The sequence below is a fragment of the Elgaria multicarinata genome, chromosome 1, assembly GCF_023053635.1.
Source record: "Elgaria multicarinata webbii isolate HBS135686 ecotype San Diego chromosome 1, rElgMul1.1.pri, whole genome shotgun sequence".
Taxonomy (NCBI): domain Eukaryota; kingdom Metazoa; phylum Chordata; class Lepidosauria; order Squamata; family Anguidae; genus Elgaria; species Elgaria multicarinata.
Window position 1 is genome coordinate 191585574 of NC_086171.1, and position 22467 is coordinate 191608040.

General features: G+C 43.6%; 1 protein-coding gene across 2 annotated transcripts in view; it reads right to left on the reverse strand.

Moving 5' to 3' along the window:
- The window catches only part of HNF4A (hepatocyte nuclear factor 4 alpha), a 106160-nt gene that overhangs the window by 19467 nt on the left and 64226 nt on the right, over positions 1-22467 (reverse strand). The window contains exons 1-3 of one of the 2 annotated variants that reach the window (XM_063145856.1): positions 19523-19719; positions 5397-5571; positions 1665-1759 (exon numbers count right to left, since the gene is read on the reverse strand). In XM_063145856.1, the coding sequence (XP_063001926.1) occupies positions 1665-1759; positions 5397-5571; positions 19523-19643 (391 nt within the window). In that variant the 5' untranslated portion in view covers positions 19644-19719. Of the gene's footprint in view, positions 1-1664; positions 1760-5396; positions 5572-19522; positions 19720-22467 lie in introns of those variants that run through there. The other variant, XM_063145864.1, reaches the window with a different exon arrangement.

Here is a 22467-nt window from a genome sequence, read left to right on the forward strand (position 1 = left end):
GATTCCTAAGCCACATTCTTAGAAGTGCCTGGGCTTATGGGTGAGACTAAGACTAGGGCTGCGGAGAGGACATGAATCTGCAAGATCCCTGTGTTGTTGTTTTTTATCTGGTCACTCTAGGCAGGGCTCCTGCAGATTGAACTGTTGTGATGAAGAGGGAATTTCACCAGGTGCTGCAGTCACACAAATGACACCTGCTGAAATTCCCTTTTCTTTTCTTTTTAATTTGTTTTCTTTTTAAAATTTATTGTGAATATCAACAAACAAAACAGAAAATACATCGTGAAAACAAAAAAAACCTCATAGATTGTGTATATAGAATTATTATCATTTCCATCGTATGAACTGTTAAAAAAAAGGGAGAGAGTTATACAAAGGTTTCAAGAAAAGCAGACCAAATGTCCATATATTTATCCACTTGCAAGTTGTGTCTATATAACACTCATTCAAAAGTTGATAATGTTATTAGGTCCTCGATCCATTGCATTATATGAGGTGTGAATTTGTCCTTCCAGTGTAATAATATAAGGGAATAATATATTCCCTTTTCTATGCAACTGTTAAAGATACAGGAGCCCTGCCCTCCTTTCCATAGGGTCACCCTAGAAGAGCCCCGTTGGACCAGACTAAAGGCCTGTCAAGTCCAGCATCTACACCAGGGATTGAACCTCTTTCATTCCGAGGGCCAAATTCCATTTTTGATAAGCTCTCATTCCAGTAGTGGGTGGGGCCAAAGGCAAAAGGGGGCAGACCCAAAAGACCAAAAATTCCAGCATATTATTGCTTAAAGCTTCTACTGCCAGTAATTAAGCCTTAGGAGCGGCATTTCGACCTTTTAGGATGGGAAAACTGCACAAAGGCCGGGAAACCACCAAATGATCAGTGGCCAAGGAAAGGGGCATGGGGCTAGGAGAAGAGGGCATGACCATCTGGAGAAGCCCAAAGGGATGAATTTGGATTGCAGGAGGGTTGAATTTGGAACCCGGGCCTGACGTTCTGCGCCCCTCATCTAAGCAGATGTCTACAAGATGTCCAAAACCAGGACCTGAGGGTAACAGCTCACCTACCCACTATTGTTCCCTCCCCATCAATGGGTAATTCAGAGGCATAATGCCTCTGAACCTGGAATCAGCATACAACCATTATAATTTGTAGCTGATGGTAGCCTTATCCTCCATGAATGTACCCAATCCCCATTTAAAGCCATCTACACTAGTGGTAAACACCACATCTCCTGGAAGCAAGTTCCATAAGTTAACTATGCACTTTCCCAATGTTTTTAATTGCTGCTGTTTCTGTCATTTTGTTTTTTATTGTTTTTCCGATATTTGTGACTTCTTGTTTTATGAGATACCACTTTGTATAGAAAGGTGGGTTCTAAATTATTGTAGTATATTTTAAAATCTTTAATTATTTGCATGATTAGAAAGAGGCATCTGTCTGCAGTTGTAAAAAATCAGCACTTCTGCCTTTATGCATGTATATATTATACAGCCAATGTTGCCTTCAAAGTGCCTTGTCTCTGTGCAGAGGTGCAGAGCAAGGAATAGGTATTGCCGTATAATCCGATCACCAACATGGCTGGCTTTCAAATTGCTCGACACTACACCATGGCCATGTAATAAGAGGGAAGCTTCAGCCAATGAAGCATGAAGGGCCCTCACCTTCTTTCTTCATTCCTGCTCGAAAGCATTTCTTTAGCCTGCAGTATCGACACTGGTTTCTTTTGTCCTTATCTACAACACACTGCCTGTTAAACCTGTGAAGTGGGGGAAGAGAGAGAGAGAGAGAGGAGTTTAAGGAAACAATTCTAAGTCATAACAGAAATTGAATTGAGTTTGGTGCAATTATGGCCTAGAGCAGTGGTGGACAACGTACAGGCTGCATGCGGCCCTCAGAGTTCTCTCCTGTGCCCCAATGGTGCCCTAGCCAGCCCCTACCCCAAATTCTCTTGTCTGCACCTCTCCTACCATAACTTTTTTTTCTTTTGGGACATAAAACAAACTTTGTGCCACTCTAGCCCACCAAACTCTAAGGTTTCTCTCTGAAGAACAACATTATTAAGAGGGATGGCTAGAGAATTTTTTATACTCCAGCCAACTGTACATCATGGTTGCTTTTAAGACTTACGTTTCTGATCTTCCCCCATGATCGGGAGATCAGGGGAGGATTGTCTGTCTGTGTGAGTGAATGAGTGAGACAGTATGGCTGTTTCTACACCAGCCCGATAGTCTGGGCTGGTCACAGCGGAGTCCCTGTGCATCCAAATGACGCACAGTGACTCTCGGGGGCTGGTGGGACGGGCACAGGCTTTCCTAGGGATAAAGAAACCCTGGGAAAACCTGCCTCTTCCTGTGGTCTCGGGATCGTCCTGAGACTGCAGGAAGTGTGGGCACCTGTCCCGCCTGGTGCTGATCTTACTTGTGAGTAAACACAGCACCAGAAATGGGCACGGAGCCACATGGTGCGGCTTCATGCCCATCAGGGGAGGGGGTGGCAGCAATTTCACCACCCCTGGGATGGCAGGGAGCGGGTTTGGGGGGACGATTTCGGTGTGTGTGACCGGCCCCGCTGCTTTAAAAAAAAAGAATGGGGAAAAAGGCACCCATGATGTCCCTGCTTCCTCCCAGGACATCACGCTCTTCATGTGCATACTGGGAGGTTGCTCTCGTGATCAGGATATCGTGAGAGCCTCCCCCTTCCCTCCCGGAACACCGGGAGGTGTAGAAAGGGCCTATGTTTGTGAGAGAAAGACAGTGAGTGGCGGGGTGGGGGTGGGGAAGGCTGTTGGGGTGTGTGTGTGGGGAAGGCTGTTGGGGTGTGTGTGTGGGGGCCTTATTTTGCAAGCCACTTTGTAAACAAGGATAGTGCAAACATGGCATATCAATTCTTAAAATAAATGAAACAAAAGGTTAAGATCTCTGTAATGAGGGTCTCTCTTTCCTACAAAACAAAAACTGGAAGTGGGCTAGAATGTAAAGTGCACCAGCTATTCCCAGAATATTTATTATTTCAAAACAAAACACTACAATAAAAATTAACACCTGGCCCTGCCCACAGGTTTACAATCGTATAGTTATATCACTGGAAATATTGCTCCTGAGACGCACCCTTAAGTTAAAGGGTGCTTCCCAACAGTCACTTCCTAGCACTACTAATCAAAATACGTTGTGCACCTTTTCGTTCTGGAGGAAACAGTTGTAAATCATGGCTAGGAAAATATCTTTTACTACATTTCTTCTATTATTCACCTCTTTTCAGAGGGATCCCTTTTAGCAAACCTAAAAATACAGCTGGGGGGGAGTTCTGCTGAGATGTCCTTGCAGCCTCCTCAAGTAGTTAATTTATTTATTCCATTTCTATACCGTCCAATAGCCAAAGCTCTCTGGGCGGTTCACAAAAGTTAAAACCACAAGAACAGCATAAAATATGACAGCTTAAAACCACAATATAAAACCACAATACAAAAGTACAATCAGAATAAAACCGAGCAGCAAGGCAAAGATTTAAAATACAGATTTTAAAACAGCAGAGTTAAAAGACTAGGATAAAAAAAAATTCTAAAGTACTGGGAAAATAAAAAAGTCATCCCCTGGCACTGGAAAGAGCACAACTTAGGTGCCACGCAAACCTCTCTAGCTGGAAAGATCAGTCCACAAATAAAATGAAAACGATGTAAATGCTGTGTGGTGGTTGGTGGTGGGTGAACGTGTTTTGTGAGAATGCCAATTCGTTTCATAAAATCATAGAGTCAGAGTTGGAAGGGGCCTTGCAGGCCCTCATATACAAGAACCTGCTTCATGCAGGAATTGCAGAACTAAGGAATCCATGGCAGATGCTGTTCAGTCTCTGCTTGAAGATCTCCAGTGAGGGAGGGAGGGAGGGGGACCCCACCCACCCACTCACTCACCCACCCATCCAGTTCTTGGTTCCATTGTCAAACTGCTCTTGCTGTCCAGATGTTTCTCCTACTGTTCAACCAAAATCTCCCCCCTTGTAACTTAAGCTCATTTGATCTAGTCCTGTCCTCTGGGGCAGCAGAGAATAACCCTTTCCCCTTCTCTATGTGATAGCACTTCAGGGATTTCAAGGATGCAATCATTGATTGATTGATTGATTGCATTTATATCCTGCTTTTTTTTCCTCCAAGGAGCCCACGGCCGTGTACATATCCTCCTCTAATCCAATTTATCCTCACAACAACAACTCTGTGAGGTAGGTTGGGCTGTGAGTCTGTGAGTGGCCCAAAGTCACCCAGTGAGCTTCCATGGCTGAATGGGGAATAGAACTCGGATCTCCTGACTCCCAGTCCAACACTCTAGCAACTACACCACACTGGCTCTCATGTCTTCCCTTCATTATTTTCTTCTCCAGGCTAAAGATATAGTCTCTTTATCCTGTTCTCTGTCCTTATTTTTGATGCGGTCATCTGGTTCAATCCAGAACTTGCCTTCTGTGCGAGGAAAGGACCTTCATGAGAAGAAAGGCTCTGTTCGCAGAAGGTCATTCTGCCCAATTTGGGGGGATCCCCGCCTCCCACATACATTTCACCCCATTCAGGAAGTTCCCCATACTCTCTGGCTGGGTTTAGACAATCAGCAGGGGAAAGTACACAGCACCGGTTGCTTCCTCCGCACTTATGCAAGCTGGTTGTGTGACCAGGATTACCGTAATTACCCACATTGCATTGCAGGTTGCCGTGTCACCAAGGGTTGTAGGTTCTGTTACATTGGGTTCGGACAACATGGCAACTTGTGACATGGGTAATTAGGGTAATCCCATTTGCGTGACCGGCATGCGCGGGAGCAGTCGTTTTCCCCACTGATCATCTGACCCCAGCTTCTGGAGCTATCTATACACGCGGAAAGTTTCAGAGTGGGTGCGCTGTGGCACTGCATCGATTATAAAACGCAGCAGCCATCTCACAGCCATCACGGGGCTTTCCTGTGAAACTGCAAAGACAAAAAGTCGGGGACTTATCCCATCTTTTTTCTTCAGCGCATCCGCCGTCAGTCCTCTCTCCGGAGTTGTGGTGGAGGCATGGCCAGGTGAATGGCATCCCGTGATTGGTCACCATCTGTCTGGGCAGAGGATGGGCCCGGCTGCTGGAAACCCTGCACTTTTGCTGCTGCATCGGGATTAGCTAGCACCACCCCGATGCAGCCAAAGCTTATGGCTTTGCTTATCGAGGTGGCAACCTGCCGTTGTGTAGGCAACCCCCCCCCCCCATGTAGTATTTTCAGGGGGCTGGCGGGACTGTCATGGGAAGGAAGGGGGCAGAGAAAATAGTTGATCCAGAGTAAGTCTGGATTCAACCCCAAAGTAACATCTCACAAGTCATAATTCAAAGGCTCCAAAACATTAAGGAACTACCTAGTACCCTCCTCCCGCTTTACCTGCAGGAATACATGTGGTTCTTTCTGACGCTTCTCCTGAAAAACCCTTTGCATCCGTCGCAGCTGGAAGCTCCATAGTGTTTCCCTGTAGCACGATCACCACAGATGGCACACAACACGCTGGCTCCGATGCTGTTGGAGGCATTGAGGTTCGTAGCTTCCGAAGGCGAGGTGTCTGTTCAGGAAGGGAGACAAGGCAGGCAAGAGTGAAATAACTGGGATACAAATTGAAGCGGGAAATCACCAGGGGCATGCAAGCTTACACAGGCAACAATGATCATACTTATCATTTCTATTCCTTACAACGACCCTGTAGGGTAAGTCAGAATTATTATCCTCCATATTGCAGACCAGGGGTGGGGGGTGGGGACTGAGGCCGAGAGTGTAGCCTAGAAAGTGTACAACAGATGCAAGATTCAAACTGGGGACTGCCCCATTCTTAGATCGGTCTCTAATAATATAAGACAGCACACTGGGTTTAAAAAGATTTTACCCTGTTTTCATTGGGCTGGTTCAGACAACACACTAAGCCATGGTTAGGACATTAACGCTTTTGCAGCAAGTGGTTATTGAATGCGTTTAAACCGTGGTTATGTAGCCACTATAAGCTTCATCCCATGTACCTGCTTCCCTCAGATTATCCCCGTAGTGCTAAGCTTTCGCGGTTGTTGTTTTTGCTACAGGGCGACAGCAATCTTTTGGATACCAGGAAGTGAGTTTAAGGGGAAAATGTAAAAAATCATAAAAATCAACGGATGACCCAATTCAATTCAAATTTGGTATGCTTAAAGCTCTCTCAAATATCTATTACTGTACCAATTTTGGTGTCTTTATCTTTAAAGCTTATGCAGATATAAGCATTTCTTTAAAATCCTGCTCCTGCACCCCAGCAGCGGCTCGGAAGATACACTCAAAAAGCAGGGGCTAAATACAGCAAATTTTTTTGCTTTATTGCACAATTAAGGCAGGATGCATGGCGGTACTTCACAATCAAAGCAGATTATAAGGTGGAAAACTTCTGAGTCCTTTGAATGCAATTCGCAGTGATTGTACAGTATAACGCTGGTGTGATAAAGCTGTATGGTTAGAATTGTTCACACAACACACTAAGCCATACTGTTTAGCTCAAAATGCTTAACTACCGTGGCTTAGCATGTTGTTTGAACAGGGTCATTATGTGTATATTGACCATTATTTTGGTGGGAGGGTGGATTTGACATTATTGTAGTTGGTCTTTTGAAAATTAAATTTTAGAGAAATTTTAATGGTTTTATACTGTAAGCCACCTTACGGGCCCTGTTTAGGCTGAAAAGCATGGTGTATTCAGTCCATTTGGAGTGCAATTGAAGTGCTGGGAAGAGAAGGGAAAAGCAGGCAAAACTAAACAATGAAATAGGAGCAAACGCCAGTTGTGCTGCAACACCAAACCTCTCTTCGTTCCCCTTCCACCACCCTAAAATTATAGAATAGTAGAGTTGGAAGGGGCCTATAAGGCCACTGAGTCCAACCCCCTGCTCAATGCAGGAATCCACCTTAAAACATACCTGACAGATGGTTGTCCAGCTGCCACTTGAATGGCTCTGGTGTGGGAAAGCCCACGACCTCCTGAGGTCATTGGTTCCATTGTCATACTGCTTTAACAGTCAGGAAGTTTTTCCTGATGTCCAGCCGGAATCTGGCTTCCTGTAACTTGAGCCCATTATTCCGTGTCCTGCACTCTGGGATGATTGAGAAGAGATCGTGGTCCTCCTCTGTGTGACAACTTTTCAAGTATTTGAAGAGTGCTATCATGTCTTCTCTCAATCTTCTCCAGGCTAAACATGCCCAGTTCTTTCAGCCTCTGCACCTCTTACTTCCTTACTTCTAGGAATCAGAGCCTTTTTCTCCCCCTGCCCCAGCTAGTTTTATTAGATTTGTGGTGTGTGTTAACCCTGGACTTGCATCCTCCTCCAATGCCCAGTGGCTTAACTCGAACCGAAGCCACCATTAACAAACTGAGAAACAACGTGGTGACCTCGGAGCAACTAAAAAGATAGTGGTAAAAGGACACTGCGAAAAAGCACAGTTTCAGAGTAAAAACCTGATGCGGCTGCGAGATGGCAGATGTGTCATATAAACAATGCAGTGCCACCGCGCTACAGGGTTAATAGAGCATAAAGACACCCTCTGAGTCAGTCTGAGGGAAGACAGAACTGGGGACTTTGGGGAGCTCAGAAAGTACTGGTTGCACCCCAAAATCCAATGGGGGAGCAGTGAACTTTGGGGCATCCATTGGAGTGGTTTAAGCTGTTATACTCTACCTATGCTCAAGCTGTGTATTTGTAAATAATAATAATAATAATAATAATAATAATAATAATAATAATAATTTATTTCTTATGCGCCTCACCCTCTGGATCAAGGCAGGGAACAACATCAAATACAAAAATACTATAAAATACATAAAACTGATTAAAAACATATAAAACTAATACATTATTAAAATAACAGCCAGATATTATAAAATTCGACCAGGTAGGCCTGCCAGAAGAGATCAGTCAATAGACACAAGTATTACAAAAGGCCCGTAAACCTCCAGTGGTCTCCTTCCAAAAGAAACCAAGCCAGGGCAACTGCTGCACCCCTGAAAACTCACCGCTCGGAAAATTGGGGGAAGTTAACATGATAGAGTAAAAAGGACATGGATTTGGTCTGCGGGAGGAACAAGAAGGATTCAAGAAAGTGCAAACTACAACAAGATATCCTCAGCCACCCCGGTCACCTTATCAGCATAATTGTGCGTGTTGATGGAGTAAGCATTTCCTTTACTGGAACATTATTAAGAACCTGGCAACCAGTCACATGTCATCAAGGTACAGTATCAAATGCAGGAAAGCAAAACCATATCAAGGCCTAGAAGTCCAACTGAAAGCAATGGAACATAAGGCAATCATAACTTACTACTATCATGGGGCTTATATCACAGCTAACTTGATGGAGACTATTGCCCTTTCTACACCTAAAGGTGTAGAGGGACCCAGGGGAGACAATCCCAGGATTTCCAGCTTCCAGAATTGCGCCCTGCATCCAGACGGCTGCGCAAAGTCCCGGAAGTGAAGAGGGACATCACACCCATAGCAGTTGCCATTTTTTTTTAAAAAAAAGCTCCAACGAAAAAGTGAAAAAACAAACCAAAAGCCCCGCTCCCCACCCTACCACCAATATCCCTGGACTCCCCCATCCTGACTCCTTCCCTTTGCTGACCCCCGCTACTCGTGGGGAGGAGGGAAGAAGCCAGGATGGGCGCCCACACCACCCACGGCCCTCGGAATCATCCCGGGATTGCGGGTAAAACCAGGATAAAAGCGGTCCCAGAAATCCCGGGGAAATGAAGGAATTGTCCCTGCCTGCTCCCGGGATCCTCTGTGTGTCATTTGTACGCACAGGGACGATCCAGGGATGATTCTGGGGGGAAAGCAGAAAGGGCCTGTGACTGTCTGCAGGTGCATCCACATTCTGTCTAGGATGTCAGTGTGTTGCATGTTGTGTGCATAACTCCCAGGAACAGGAGCTACATGCAGAAACCTGATTGCTGGTGGTAGGCAAGGAGCCAGGTGGTCTCTGGGTGCAGCATACTGTTATATGCAGAGATCCAATCCAGCCAGGGTATCTGTATATAGATTTCTCTTGTTGGGTCTAACTGAACTTCATCACACCACAGCCAAACTTCATCACACCACAGCCAGAGTCAATCAGCCAGTCACTTTCGGGGGGTAGGGGTGGCTACCTATATGGCAGTGGGTTGCTGCCGTGATAAGCAACCTCCCCACCCCCTCCACTTTTGCTGTGTTGAGGTGGCAGTGGCTAATCCCGATGCTCCGAGAAAGTGTGCGGTTTCTGTTGGCTGGGTCTGCCCCCTGCCCTTTACCTAGGCAGACAGCAACCAATCAGGGGTTGCCATCCACCTGGCCACGCCTCCGCATCGAGGATGGAGCAAGGTTAGACTGCCAAAGGGCTGTGTTTGCCTTGCTCCACCCCTGCAGCTTCTCTGAAAAGCCCCGAGGTGGCTCCACGGTGGCTGCCCCGTCGTATAATTGATGCAGCACCACTGCGGAGTCACCTTGGGGCTTCTAGAGCATATAGACAGGCCTAGGTGTCAATACTGATTAACAACCACAACCACAATGTCAAATGCTTCTCCTCTTCCTAACTTCCCCGTCTCTCACCCCACCCTCTTCCACTTCTCCAGCCCTCTGTTTTGCCTTGGTGCCTGTCATGCTATTATTCTACATGAAAAATGTTCCTCTTATACTCCTGAATTATATGAAATCAAAATGAAGGCCAAGTATATGCACGAGATAGGAAGAGATTAGGACTGTGCACGGACATCCCAATCTGCTCCACACCCGATCCACCCCGCATCGATTTGCCTATGGTCCGCTCTGGAGGTCCAGCTCCGAATTGGAGCTCCGCAGCGGCGGGCATGGTGCCAGGTAAGGCCCCCTCCCTCCTCCCCCCTTACCTGCGTCCGTCGTGTTCCGGCAGCTGCTTCAACTGAGTCCGAGGACTCAAACAGGAAGACCAGGCCGCAGTCGTGGCCTGGTCTTCCGGTTTGAATCCTCGCTGCCCCCTTACCTGGCTCTGTCGCCGCATGGACTGCGCCGCCGCTGAAGTGAAACTGGTGATGGGCCGCAACGGATGCAGGTAAGGGGGGAGGAGGGAGGGGGTCTTACCTGGCAGTGGCGGCACAGTTCATGCAGCAACGGAGCCAGGTAAGGGGGCAGCGAGGATTCAAACCGGAAGACCAGGCCACGACTGCAGCCTGGTCTTCCAGTTTGAATCCTCGGGCTCAGTTGAAGCTACAGCCGGAACGCGACAGACACAGGTAAGACCCTTCCCCCCTGCCCCCTTACCTGGCTCCGTCGCTGTCACCGCACAGACTGCGGCGGCGCCAGGTAAGGCCCCCTCCTTCTTCCCCCCTTACCTGCGTCCATCGCGTTCTAGCAACTGCTTCAACTGAGCCCAAGGACTCAAACAGGAAGACCAGGCCGCAGTCGTGGCCTGGTCTTCCGGTTTGAATCCTCGCTGCCCCCTTACCGGGCTCCGTCGTCACATGGACTGCACCGCTGCTGCCAGGTAAGGCCCCCCTCCTTCCTCCCCCCTTACCTGCATCCGTCACGGCCCATCACCAGCTTCACTTCAGCCCGCGGTTCAACCCTACACTTCCGGGTTGAGCCACGAGCTGAAGTGAAGCTGGCAACAGGCCGCAACGGACCAGGTAAGACCGCCCTCCCACCTGCCCCCTTACCTGGCTCTGCCGCCATTGCTGCACGGGCGGAGGCAGTGCCAGGTAAGGCACCCCCCGATCCTCTTCGCCTCCGCCTTAAGGGGAGGCGAAGCACCCCGATCCGCTTCCGCTTCTCCGACCCGAAGAGAAGCGGAGCACAGCCCTAGATAAGATAGTTTAATATTGCAGTCTTTATGAGTAGCTACGCAGAAGTAAATCCCAATGATACGATGATAGCAGCCTTACACAATCAATGGAACAGCTGTAAGAGGGAGATGGGGTGCCCAGCTTCATTGAGCTTCTCCCTAGCCAGTCATTTACTAATTGTTATTGTTGTTGTATTTCTGTATCACCTTCCTGAAGTTTACAAGGCAATTTACAAAAATTTCAAGCAATCCATCAGGCTGCAACAGAGGAAGAGATGGAAACTTTGTAACTTTAAGAGCTGGTGCCTGAGTTTGCTTCCCCTTCTCACTATTCCTTTTTTTTCTTTTTGTGTCGTCTTTTAGATTGCAAACCTGTGGGTAGCACCTGTCTTGCTTGTTATATTTATCTCATGTCAGCTGCTGTAGGAGCCTGAAGAGCAAGATAAAAATGCTAAAAATGCTTTACATAAAGGAATGAACAAACACAAAGTGTTCAGGGTTCTAGTCAGTCAGCCATGTCCTTTTGCAGGATACCTCATTCCATCCCCATCACCACCATCCCAGTTATCCATCCCTCCAACAGATACTAAGAATTTCATGACTACAGAGCGTGCTCAGCCCTCAGTGGACTGGTTTGGGATTTTTCTCCCTCCTCTTATGATTTGAAGCTGGAGTTTTATACCAAAACATTTCCCATTGTAAAATCGGCTGTGTGTGTGTGTGTGTGTGTGTGTGTGTGTGTGTGTGTGTGTTGCCTTAAAAAATTAAACCTAGAAAATTTTAAATTTCAGACTATTTAAAATGTTTAAATCGATAAAAATTTATAAACTGAACGTGCTACTTGTGTCGTTTGTTTCATTTTTGAAGTGCTGTAGCATTCACATTGCCTGCATATCGACTGATTCAGATTTTTTTTTCTAACGGTTTTTAATACATACATACTTCTTCAAACCTTGGGGTTTCCCCAGGCCTGCTGATTCCTCCCTCCTGTGCACGGATGGAGCCATTTTTGGCTACATAAGGATTGACACCTGGAGAATGAGTTCACTATTGGCATGTATGATTCATTTTCATCAATGTTTGTACCCCACTTTTCTTATAAAGCAAAGCTCATAATGGCTAAGAGTAACACCAAAATAAATTCGGTAACATCAGACAACCAGCCAAACAAAAATTATCTAACAATAAAAATGTTCTTATAACCTTTCAATAAAAGTTCAGATATAAATATCTAAGGGGAGGGAAGAGATGACAATTCAAGAAAAAACATAATAGAAAAAATTGTAAGCATTAAATCCATACGTTCCTACAGGCTGAACATTTCATATTAATTTTCTTACTTTTGCCTCTGTCCTTCTCCGCTTCCCTCCAGTCCATCTATTGTCTTTCTTAAATTGTTAGCTTGGACAGTTCTTAGATTTATACGTGCTTTTTAATACTGGAAACCTCTATGTACACTGAGGAGGTTTTCAGACGGGGGAAAATTGCATCTCCTTATCGTTGCTCTTACTTCCTGCCTCTCTTCCACAATAGGAACGAGCCAAATCACGTGGGCAAGAAAGGGGAGGAACGCAGCAATCACATGGCCCATTCAGTATAGTGGGACAGTGCCCTCTAGAGGGCGTTTTATAGCGAAACATCTTCTGCACACAGTGGGAAATAGCAACAAATATCGCTACAGCCTGGAAAAGTCGTGTTTAATGAGGATTTATTTTATAATAAAAAAATGGCGGAATGAGCAGGAGAAAAGAGGGAGACATGCAGAAGGAACACAGTGGCGTCAAAATGACCCACGAACATCCATAACTAGCCAGTCACAAGCGTGCTATAAATCATTCATGAGAAGAAGCTCTGATATTACCATTCACATACTAATAGCGCACCCATTCACTAAGCAATACCCTTCACTTTCTTTTTTCATTGGGTTTGGGTTGGCTGTCCCCACGTACTTGCTAAGCCAATTCTAGACCCAGAGCTCAAAGCATTACCAATCAGAAGGCATTGTGCAGCAATTCCGACTTTTTCCCCTTTAACTGATTATCCGCAGTAAGGAAAAAGACAGAAGAAGCAGTAAGAAAACACAGGAGAGTCATAAAAAGACTATAGTCAGATCTACACCAAGCAGGATATAGCACTATGGAAGTGGTATATGGAGGCAGGATCTACACTACTGCTTTATAGTGGTATTGAAGTACACTGACAACTGTTGGCGCCCATGACACATGCCATATGCCGCTTTCATAGTGTTTATGCTTCTTGCGTCTGTTTTTATAACACTTTATACTATTATAAAGCAGTAGTGAAGATCCTGCCTATGTTGTCTGGACCCTGCATAATCTTCTGTGAATGAGGCAGTGTGATATTGCCATAAAGGCCTAATCTGGAAATGTCCAGACATTTTTCTCTTGATGACACTTTGTGGTCTTTCTAGAGGATTCAAAATCCCATTTTTTCCTCTTTCAGTAATGTACTGGAGCTCCTGCAATCCAGCATCAATAGTATAGCTTGTCCCATGGAATGGAAAGGGGAAATAGCCTTGCTGGTGGCAGTGGTGGGCATGTGGTGTAATTTATCACCGCATTTAAAAAATAGTCAAAAGGATGTGTGCCTGTTTCCCTCCCCACTGTATGCAATTTTACATCCACTCCCCAGCAAACATCTCCAACAGAAAAAGGAAGGATAATGAAGTTGCAAGGGAAGATGGCAGGGAACAGAGAGGTAAGGGTTTGGCAAAACAGGAACCTGATGGCCACCAGCTCCATTATATCAGGTCTCTCAAGCCACTAAACAATTAATTGCACCAAATAATCAAATAATACGGGTAACACAAAAGATAAAGGGTTTGTTGTATGGCAGTACAACCTACCAGATGTCTTCCTATTGAGATCACTGCTTCACTATGCTGTGTTTTTTTTTCTTGCCCAAAAGGTTTTAACATTAATTAAGGCCTAATTGTTACGGGGTGATTTTGTGGTGTTAATTGGAGTGGGAAGGGGAGAGGTTTCATGAACACTTTCGCATTGCATTGATTTTAGATTATGTTTTAATTGTGTTGATTTTGATTTGTATTATTGTACTGATTATAGTTTATATTGATACTGCTTTTTCTGTGATATTAATAAATAGATTTCTGCATTTGTGTACAAAAATCACTTCGAGGCTGCTTTTTTTGTGGGAAGCAAAACATACATTTAATTAACAACAATGAAAAGAAATTCTAACCACAAATTAATTTTTTCCAAAGTTAAAATTGTTTTCCTCTTCTGTTGTGTTTTTCTTTCAGAGATCTGAACATATGGAACACATCTTGCTCATCTAAGAAGTACACTTTGCTCCTTCTGTGTTTCCCCCACCCACCAGATTTTTTTTTCTGACGTTGCCACTGAGGAAGCTTCAGAAGGAAGCAAAGAAGCTTGTTCACTTGCTGTTGGTGCTAAGAGGGAAATGCTAATGCTAAGAGGGAAAGATAGGGCGCATCCACACAGACAATTAATAGAGCTCCATCAGACGGGGGTGGGGGGAATCACGCTTCCCTACCATCGCCTCTCCGCCCACGCTTTTGTAGCTCAATACTTCCTCAGAGAAAGGAAAGAGGAAGTAAACAACGTGCCCGTGGCCCATTCAGGGGAGCCTTTTCATCATGTCGCTTCTCCTGCATGCAGCAGGAGAAAGCGGCAACTTCCGTCTCTAAAAAGAATTTGGATTTACTGGGTTCTTTTTTTTTATCATGGGAAGAAGGCTAGAAGGGGCAGGAGGCGAACGACGTCATGAATAGGACCTGCGAAAATCCACGAGTACTCAGTAATGAGCATGCAATAAAATGCTCGTCCTAATGCTGCCGATAAAAAGACACTGTGCAGCCATTCCATCTTTTCCTTCTTAACAGATTCTTCTTTTGTGGAAAGAAGACAGAAGAAGCAATTGGAAAACATGGTAGGGTTACAAGTGGAAGGTGGCGATATCTGGGCCTCCTCCCCTCCCCTTGCTGGTAAAATTCTGTGAATGGCTCAGGGAGGTTGCACAATAAAAGTCTCATCTGGAAGCAACCTGAATTGCTCACTACAGTCTCTTTCCAACAGGTGCCTGCAAAGGCCATACCCAGTGTCAAGATACTATGCTTTGCACTGGTGCTGGTTACCACATCCAAGTTTCTTTACAGAAACCTGCCAACGTCTGATCAGAGACTATGGTAGGACAGAAACAAAAAGGAACACGCATAATATAAACTCACTTTATTACTGCCGCTTTTTGTATGGAAAGCCACCGGCTGTACACAGACCTTAGAACATTACTTTTGCTTTACTCATCCCACTTCGTTATTTACTACCAGGTTGCAATACTAAATTAGGGACAATAGGATTATAGAACATAAGAGGAACATAGGATTATAGAAAATGTAAGAATAATGGAACATAGGATTATAGAAAATGTAAGTATAAAACTCTGCTGTTTTAATTTTATATTTTAACCTATATCAAATTTTGCTGTGTGGTTTTATCCTGGTCGTGCTTTTTATATTGTATTTTGTATTTGTGTTTTTAAATTGTTGGTTGTTTTATTATGCTTTTCATGGTTTTAATTTTTGTAAACCGCCCAGAGAGCTTTGGCTATTGGGCGGTATAGAAATAAATAAATAAATAAATAAATAAATGAAAATTAGGAGCAATATTAATAACAAAGGAATGTGTTAGTGGTTGTGACTGGCAGAAATTATTTGGGTGCTGAGCATGGTACCTATTTAATAGAAGCATAGGACAGAAGGTAAAATGAACTATTCAATAAAAAAGAGGGTGTGTAAAGCAATGTGTGAAGCAGTGATGTGGAATGGAAAATTTTCTGTTCTTTATTTTTCAGTTGAATTTTTTTCATTTCATAACTTCATTAGGAACAATAAATTGATGCCAATTGCAAATACAATATTCGGCAAACTTGGCAGTTTCAAAGTTAATAATTAATATTTTCAGATGATTACCCCTAGCAAGTATGCAAGAATCATTGATTTGTAAATAGTAAGGAGGAAATAAAAATGACAAGAACTTAATCAGGAATGGTTATGCATTGTATTGGTTTTTAATGAACACACAAGTTGTATGTTGAAATAGATGAGTGGGTTGTCATCATATTATGCACAGTTCTTTGGGATACTAAAATCTGTTAGTATCACAACAGTTTTCAGCACCTTTGGTTTTTTTTCTTAAATTGAAAAATTGGAAGAGAAGTACATGCTATTGTCTTTAAAAATTCCAAAACAACTGTAATGCAATGCAATTTCTACATAATATAACATTTAAGTCTCATGTGTGCCTGAGTGTTATTTGAAGAAATAGTTTAGGTCAAATACTTTTGGTGTATTGAGACCAAAAAATAGCTTAGGGCACTTTTTTTCTTTTTTCTTTTAGCTTTGTTTACTAAATACAAGAAAAGTAAACATGATAAACGAGATCACTCTCTAGGGCATCAGAAACCTTTTCCAATGAAAACTCAAACTTTTCCACTCCAAATCCCCCTATGCAAATTCCCCTAATATACATAGGATTTTTTCCCTAGAAAAATTTCCAAAATTACCCTTTGCAAATTAATCTAATTTGCATAGGATTTTTTCCAGAAATTCCCTATTCCAAAATTTCCAGAAAACCCACATCAGTAATGTGATTTAAAAAAAAAAAAAAAAAGAGTATAAAATGATGGATAAAATGGAATTGCTTGAGTTGGAACTTCTCCAGGATTGCATAATTTCACATGTAGTCATTACTGTGCTGATTTTCAGCAGGAGTGTTTAAAAATGGCTCAGACACCTGAGAATTTGGAGACACTGTTCATTACCTTTTACATTAGAGTGTATGGGCTATGGGCTTGAAACAGCTCATGACAATCAAATATGCAATAACTGAGGGGAAAGATGTCCCCCTGTAACAGGGAGGCATGCACCATTGTGCCATTCTGCGTAGCTGAGAAGAATTATCTCCATTAGGTATTTGAGAAAGAGGGAGTACAAGATATAATGGATTAAGAAAATAGGATTAGATGATATTGCAAGGTTATGGTTTATTATTAATTACGTATTCAAAATAATTATATCCCCCCTTTTGAACTCCAAAAGATGTCTAGGGTGATTGTGTTGCCACCTAGCCCATTTTTGCTTGGTTTGACTATCTTTTCATTGCTCGGGTACTATCATTTATGATTTCTATTAAGTTCTCTGTATTTTTAATGGTGTGTTGCTGAAAGCCAAGTATTATTATTTTTTAAAAAAATAAGCGGGCTTATCACATGATAGGCCCAAAGCCTTGATAATGATAATTGGCCCATAGATTGATGTAATGGGGTGGGGAGACCTACCCATGATCTCTGGCAAGTCCAAACCTTTCTACTGGGAGATGAGGGAGGTGGTAATGATGATGGATTGGATTGAGATTTAGTCATGCTTAGAGTAGACCCACTGAATTCAATGAGATGTAAAGTTAGTCTACTCTAGACATTACTACATCTAAATCCCAAACACTGCACTCTCCAGTTTTGAAAGATGGCTGAGAGAGAATTCCTTCGTCTTTCCAAAGAACAACAACTTTCAGAGTTTTATGTTCGACAGCTATGACAGGATTTAACACTTGAACTGTAGATAAGCCAGGGCCGGCCCTACCATTAAATAAAATGAGGCAGCTGCCTCAGGCAGTAGATGCTGAGGGCCAGAAGTAGTCAGAGCTGTGTGTACCATGAGGCCCGGGCCACCTAACTAGCCTTCTGCCCTCAGGAGGACAGTAGTGATGAAGTAAAATTCAGCTGTTAATTCAGCTTTTGTATATGGAATGGGGGAGTTGCCATCTGTTCCTTTGCCTCAAACAGTAAAATCTCTTGGGCCAGCCCTATGTAATGTAGCATTAAGCAAGTCAAGCTGGTGATATACCCTACCAAAAGGTGTTTTGAAATACACAAACCCAGAATTACTTCATAAAAATATAGTTTTAAATGAGTATATTTTTCTTGTTTCACCACATGGCATTCCCTCAATACTAAAACGTTTTGAATTTCAGTACATACTAGCAACGTTGCTGGATTTAGTCCCAAAGTAAGGCAGATAAGTGTTATGCTAACCAAACTAAAGCTATGAATCAAGCATGACACCATAATTAGATAAATATTCTATACACGTACTATAGAAGAGAACTGTATCTTTGGTCAGAATTTGTGCTTACTTAGTTAGAGGTGGAGAGTTTGAAGTTTCAGTTATAAGATATCAGCTTATAAAAGCCCGACTACATATAAAATAGACCCTTCAAAATTACAGAATGAATGTAAAATATGCTTCTGAACTGCACTAAGATTTTTCATTAGCCTGCTCTTCAGAGGACCTGAGGTAATGTGCTTTGATCTCGTGAACAGAAATTAGTCTCCAGAAGATTCAACAGTGGAATAACGTAAAACAACTCTTGAGGGCAAAAAAAGACCAAGGAAGCAAAAATGATAGCCTGCGATGTGTGTCTGCTTTTCTTTGCTACAGCACAACCTTCCCAAACCTGGCAGCCTCCAAATTTGTTGGACTACAACTCCCATCACCCCAGCCAGCAGGTCACTGGGCTTGAGGGGCTGGGGATGATGGGAGTTGCAGTCAAACCCATCTGGAGGGCACCAGGGTGGGGAAGGCTGCTACAAAACACGCTGAACCTATTTGCGGTTGAAAAGGTGGGTTTCTTTTTGACTACGTTCTCCATGCATATTTTCAATCAGGCAGGGTGTACTTTGCCACCTAAAATGTGACCACCTCAAACAGCCTCCCCAGTGCTGCCTACAAACTGGGTGAAGTAATCTGAGAATTGGTGCGGTGTACATCCAAATCTTTGATCTGTGTGGCAGGATGGTTCTGCTTTAAATCTTCCCTCAGCCACAAAATCACTACTTGGGACTTCTATTGGCTTCAACCCAGCCTTCCCTTCCCTGCAATCAATAACATTGAGATAATAATTTGGGCCTACACTACAGGGGTTGCTGTTAGGATTATAGACATAACGCATGCAATGCTCTTTAGGCTCTCAAACAGCACTAGATAGATATAAAATGTTAAACATTATTGTGTGAAATAACCACACAGTGGGATACTTAATAATACAAAGCCCAATCCTATGTATTTTTACTCAGAATTAAGTCACAATATGCAAGATTGACGTCTCCAGTGTTATAATGCACTGAAAACTTGATGAAATTTCTTAGGAATGTCTGTTCCTAATGGGCCCTTGTACTGCAGAAGTCTCCATAAGCAATCTTTCTCATCTCATCCTTTCAAAACCCTCTCTTCAAGAGACAATCAGCCAGATCTACACATTCTTCCTTTCCCCTTACATTCACTCCATCGGCCACAGTTCCAAGCTTCTACAGCCAGATGCGTAGCATGAGAGAAAAACTTGAATTACCGTTTAGATTTCTGAACAGCACCTATCCCTGCAAGTGACATCCAGTCAAAGCCCAGTAGAATATCGTTCAAACAAAAACTTGCCATATAAACATGTAAGAGGTTTGAGTCTAGAGCAGAAGGACCTCTCCGCTGCCAGGAAAAAAGTTGCTTCAGGTCAGGGAAAGAGAGAAACAAATAATGAAGCCTTCACCCCGTCTGCCTGCTGCCACTGCCTGTCTGCAGATGCACCTCTGAATTCTGGCTGTCTCTCCCTCCTGCCAGCCCACAAACTTTAATAGAGAAGAGCAAAGTTCCAAGTTAAACTTACCGTTGCCTATGGCCAGGACTTGCATGTTCTCAAACTCCAGGGTGGTGTATGCTGGGTCTAAAGCTGCACTATAATCTGCCATCTCCATGTCTATCAGGGCTTTGGAAAGGCGCATTATCATCAGCAAACACGGGCCAGATTGCAGTGATTCTGCAGCCAGAGGTTATTGGCCCCTCAACCTCTCTGACAGATTTTGCCGGCGTCCCCTATCTGTTGGCCTTTATTTCAAATATTTCTCTGAAAGGATTTGCCGAGCTTCAAGGCCTATACTACCCAGAGGGGGTGGAGGCAGGAGGCAAGGGGGGTTAATCTTTAATCATCTCACCCACTAGTGCATACTGCTCTGCTCAGCTTCTTCTGTCTTTCTTTTCTTCCCCTCTATTCAACTTGGGCGATTTTTATGATCAGACAAGTCAGCAGCATATTGCTGATTTCAGCTCCAGGACAGGTGCAAAAGCTGGGCCGCAGGGCAAGCGGTCTGGGCTCACCTTCTCCAGGACTTATTAGACCTAATGCCCAGTGGTTAGGACCACTTTAATTGTAGTTCAAGTTGCAAAGCATCAGACAAATGGATCTGGAACACAGAAAAACTTTGCTCCCTTATTTCCACCTTGTTGCCATTTCACTCAGTTGACTCCACTAATTCCTTTCTCGCTCTCATTCTTCTCCCACACCCTCTTGTCACTCTGTTTGGCGAAGGTCAGGAGAATTGTAATTTACACACTGTCATACACGGGAACAATGTGGGACTTTCAGTTTACTTCCTTATAAAACCATGTTTTATAGGCTCTGACTTTGCTATAAACAACACCCACTCCACAGCATTTACCTAAAACATCTTTCAGGGCCAGGCACGCAAATGCAAAATGGGTTAACTGTACAGTTGGTGTAATCCTTCCGGCACTCACGCCTTGCATGGGCCAAATAACCTCTTCATTGTCATCCGCTCATGTGTTAGTACTACATAGTATTTGGGCCAAGTGACATGGGATGCAGGAGGTCCATCACACGCTTGCTTAGGGTCTTTTGAAAAGCTAAAAAACAGATGCAAGAGGCATAAACTGGCTCAGGACAGCATTGCTGGGGAAGAGGTTTATTAACCCTCTCCCCTGAGCCATTTTACTGATCAAAATTGCCTCATCCTACATATTCAGAGCCTTGGAGGGGACAATCATTTCCCTCGCCTAGGGTTTTTTTTAAAGGTAAAAAACAAATGCAAGAGGCATAAACTGGCTTGGAGCAACAGTGCTGGGGAAGAATAATAACTTTTTCCCTTGAGACATTTTTCTGATTGAAATTGCCTCATCCCACCTATTAAAAGCCTTGGAAGGGACAATGCAGGTAATTATCTCCTTCGTCTCCTCCCCCAGCAGGGCTAATAGCAATTTCTATAGGAGACAATTTAGACCAGGGAAATGGTGTGGGAGAAAGGGTTAAACACCCTTCTCCCATAGGACTGCTTCCTCTTCATCACAACAGTTAAAGCTGCAGGAGCCTTGCCCTCTTTTGTATCTGGTTACTCTAGTATAGCTCCTGCAGTTTAACTGTTGTGATGAAGAGGGAATTTCACCAGGTGTTGCATGCATACAAATGACACCTATACAACTATTAAAGTTAAAGGAGCCCTGTCCTGTCCATATTGTCACCCTACTCCTAGACCTGAGTTTTCTCTGTGACAGTTGGATATCACCACCAAGCATGGGTATTGGTGAGGTTACAATCAATCCTTGCCACTTGGTTTTGCAGGCAGAAGCATCACTTCCTAGGCATCCAAATAATGCTGACCTAAGTTTCCACTGCTGAAGCAGAACATCAAAATTTAATTTTTTAAAAAACACATTTTTAAGAGCATGCCAAGGCAGAGGAGGCATTTCACAGTACAGAAGGATAACAACTTAGATGTTCCTGCTGCTCTTCATAGGGGCTAATTTTGCATCCACAAGAGATGGTAACATGAGTGGTGCCTTCCTAGCAGATCTTAAGCATGGCTTAAGGTAGTCCATCCATCACTCAGATCGAAAGTTTACTTTTCATCCAATTGCTGTCTGCATTATATTGGAAAAGGCTTCCATTGGCTTTCAGTCCAGCATTTTGATTGCCCAAAGAAACATCTACTTCCCTTGCTCGGCTTCGTCCATTTTCTTCTGCTGCCCCTTATGCCTGGAACGCTCTTCCAGAACATTTGAGAACTACAAGTTCAACCACAGCTTTTAAAGCTCGGCTAAAAACTTTTCTTTTTCCTAAAGCTTTTAAATCTTGATTTTGTTCTGACTTTATACTGTTAGTTTTACCCTACCCAGTGCCTGTTTACCCTACCCTGTGCCTGTTTGCATTCTCTTCCCCTCCTTATTGTTTTATTATGATTTTATTAGAATGTAAACCTATGCGGCAGGGTCTTGCTATTTACTGTTTTACTCTGTACAGCACCATGTACATTGATGATGATGATGATGATGATGATGATGATTTATTTATATGGCACCATCAATGTACATGTAGCAATGATGGTGCTATATAAATAATAATAATAATAATAATAATAATAATAATAATAATAATCAGTAATATTAACTGCTTAATATAATAAAATCCCTAAATGGTTCACATACAAATATTTAAAATCACATTTAAAATAAATGATTACAAAGAATTCCAATTGCAAAAGCAATCCAAAACAATATAAGGAGCAGTAAGGTGGAGCAGCTTATGATTAATTGCAATTAATTACAAGCCAGAGAAAGTCTGGGTGAACAAGTGCATTTGAAACAGGGACTCCTTCTTTCCTGGCACTGCCACTGCCACTGTGCGCACACCCCTCATGCACCGCTTGCTGATGCTGACACCGGCAAGGAGAGCGCGAAGGGCGCGAAGGGTGTGCACAGCAGTGATGTCCGTGAGCTGGCCTGATTCACTCAGGTCAAGTCGGGCCAGCTAGTGGACTCCCT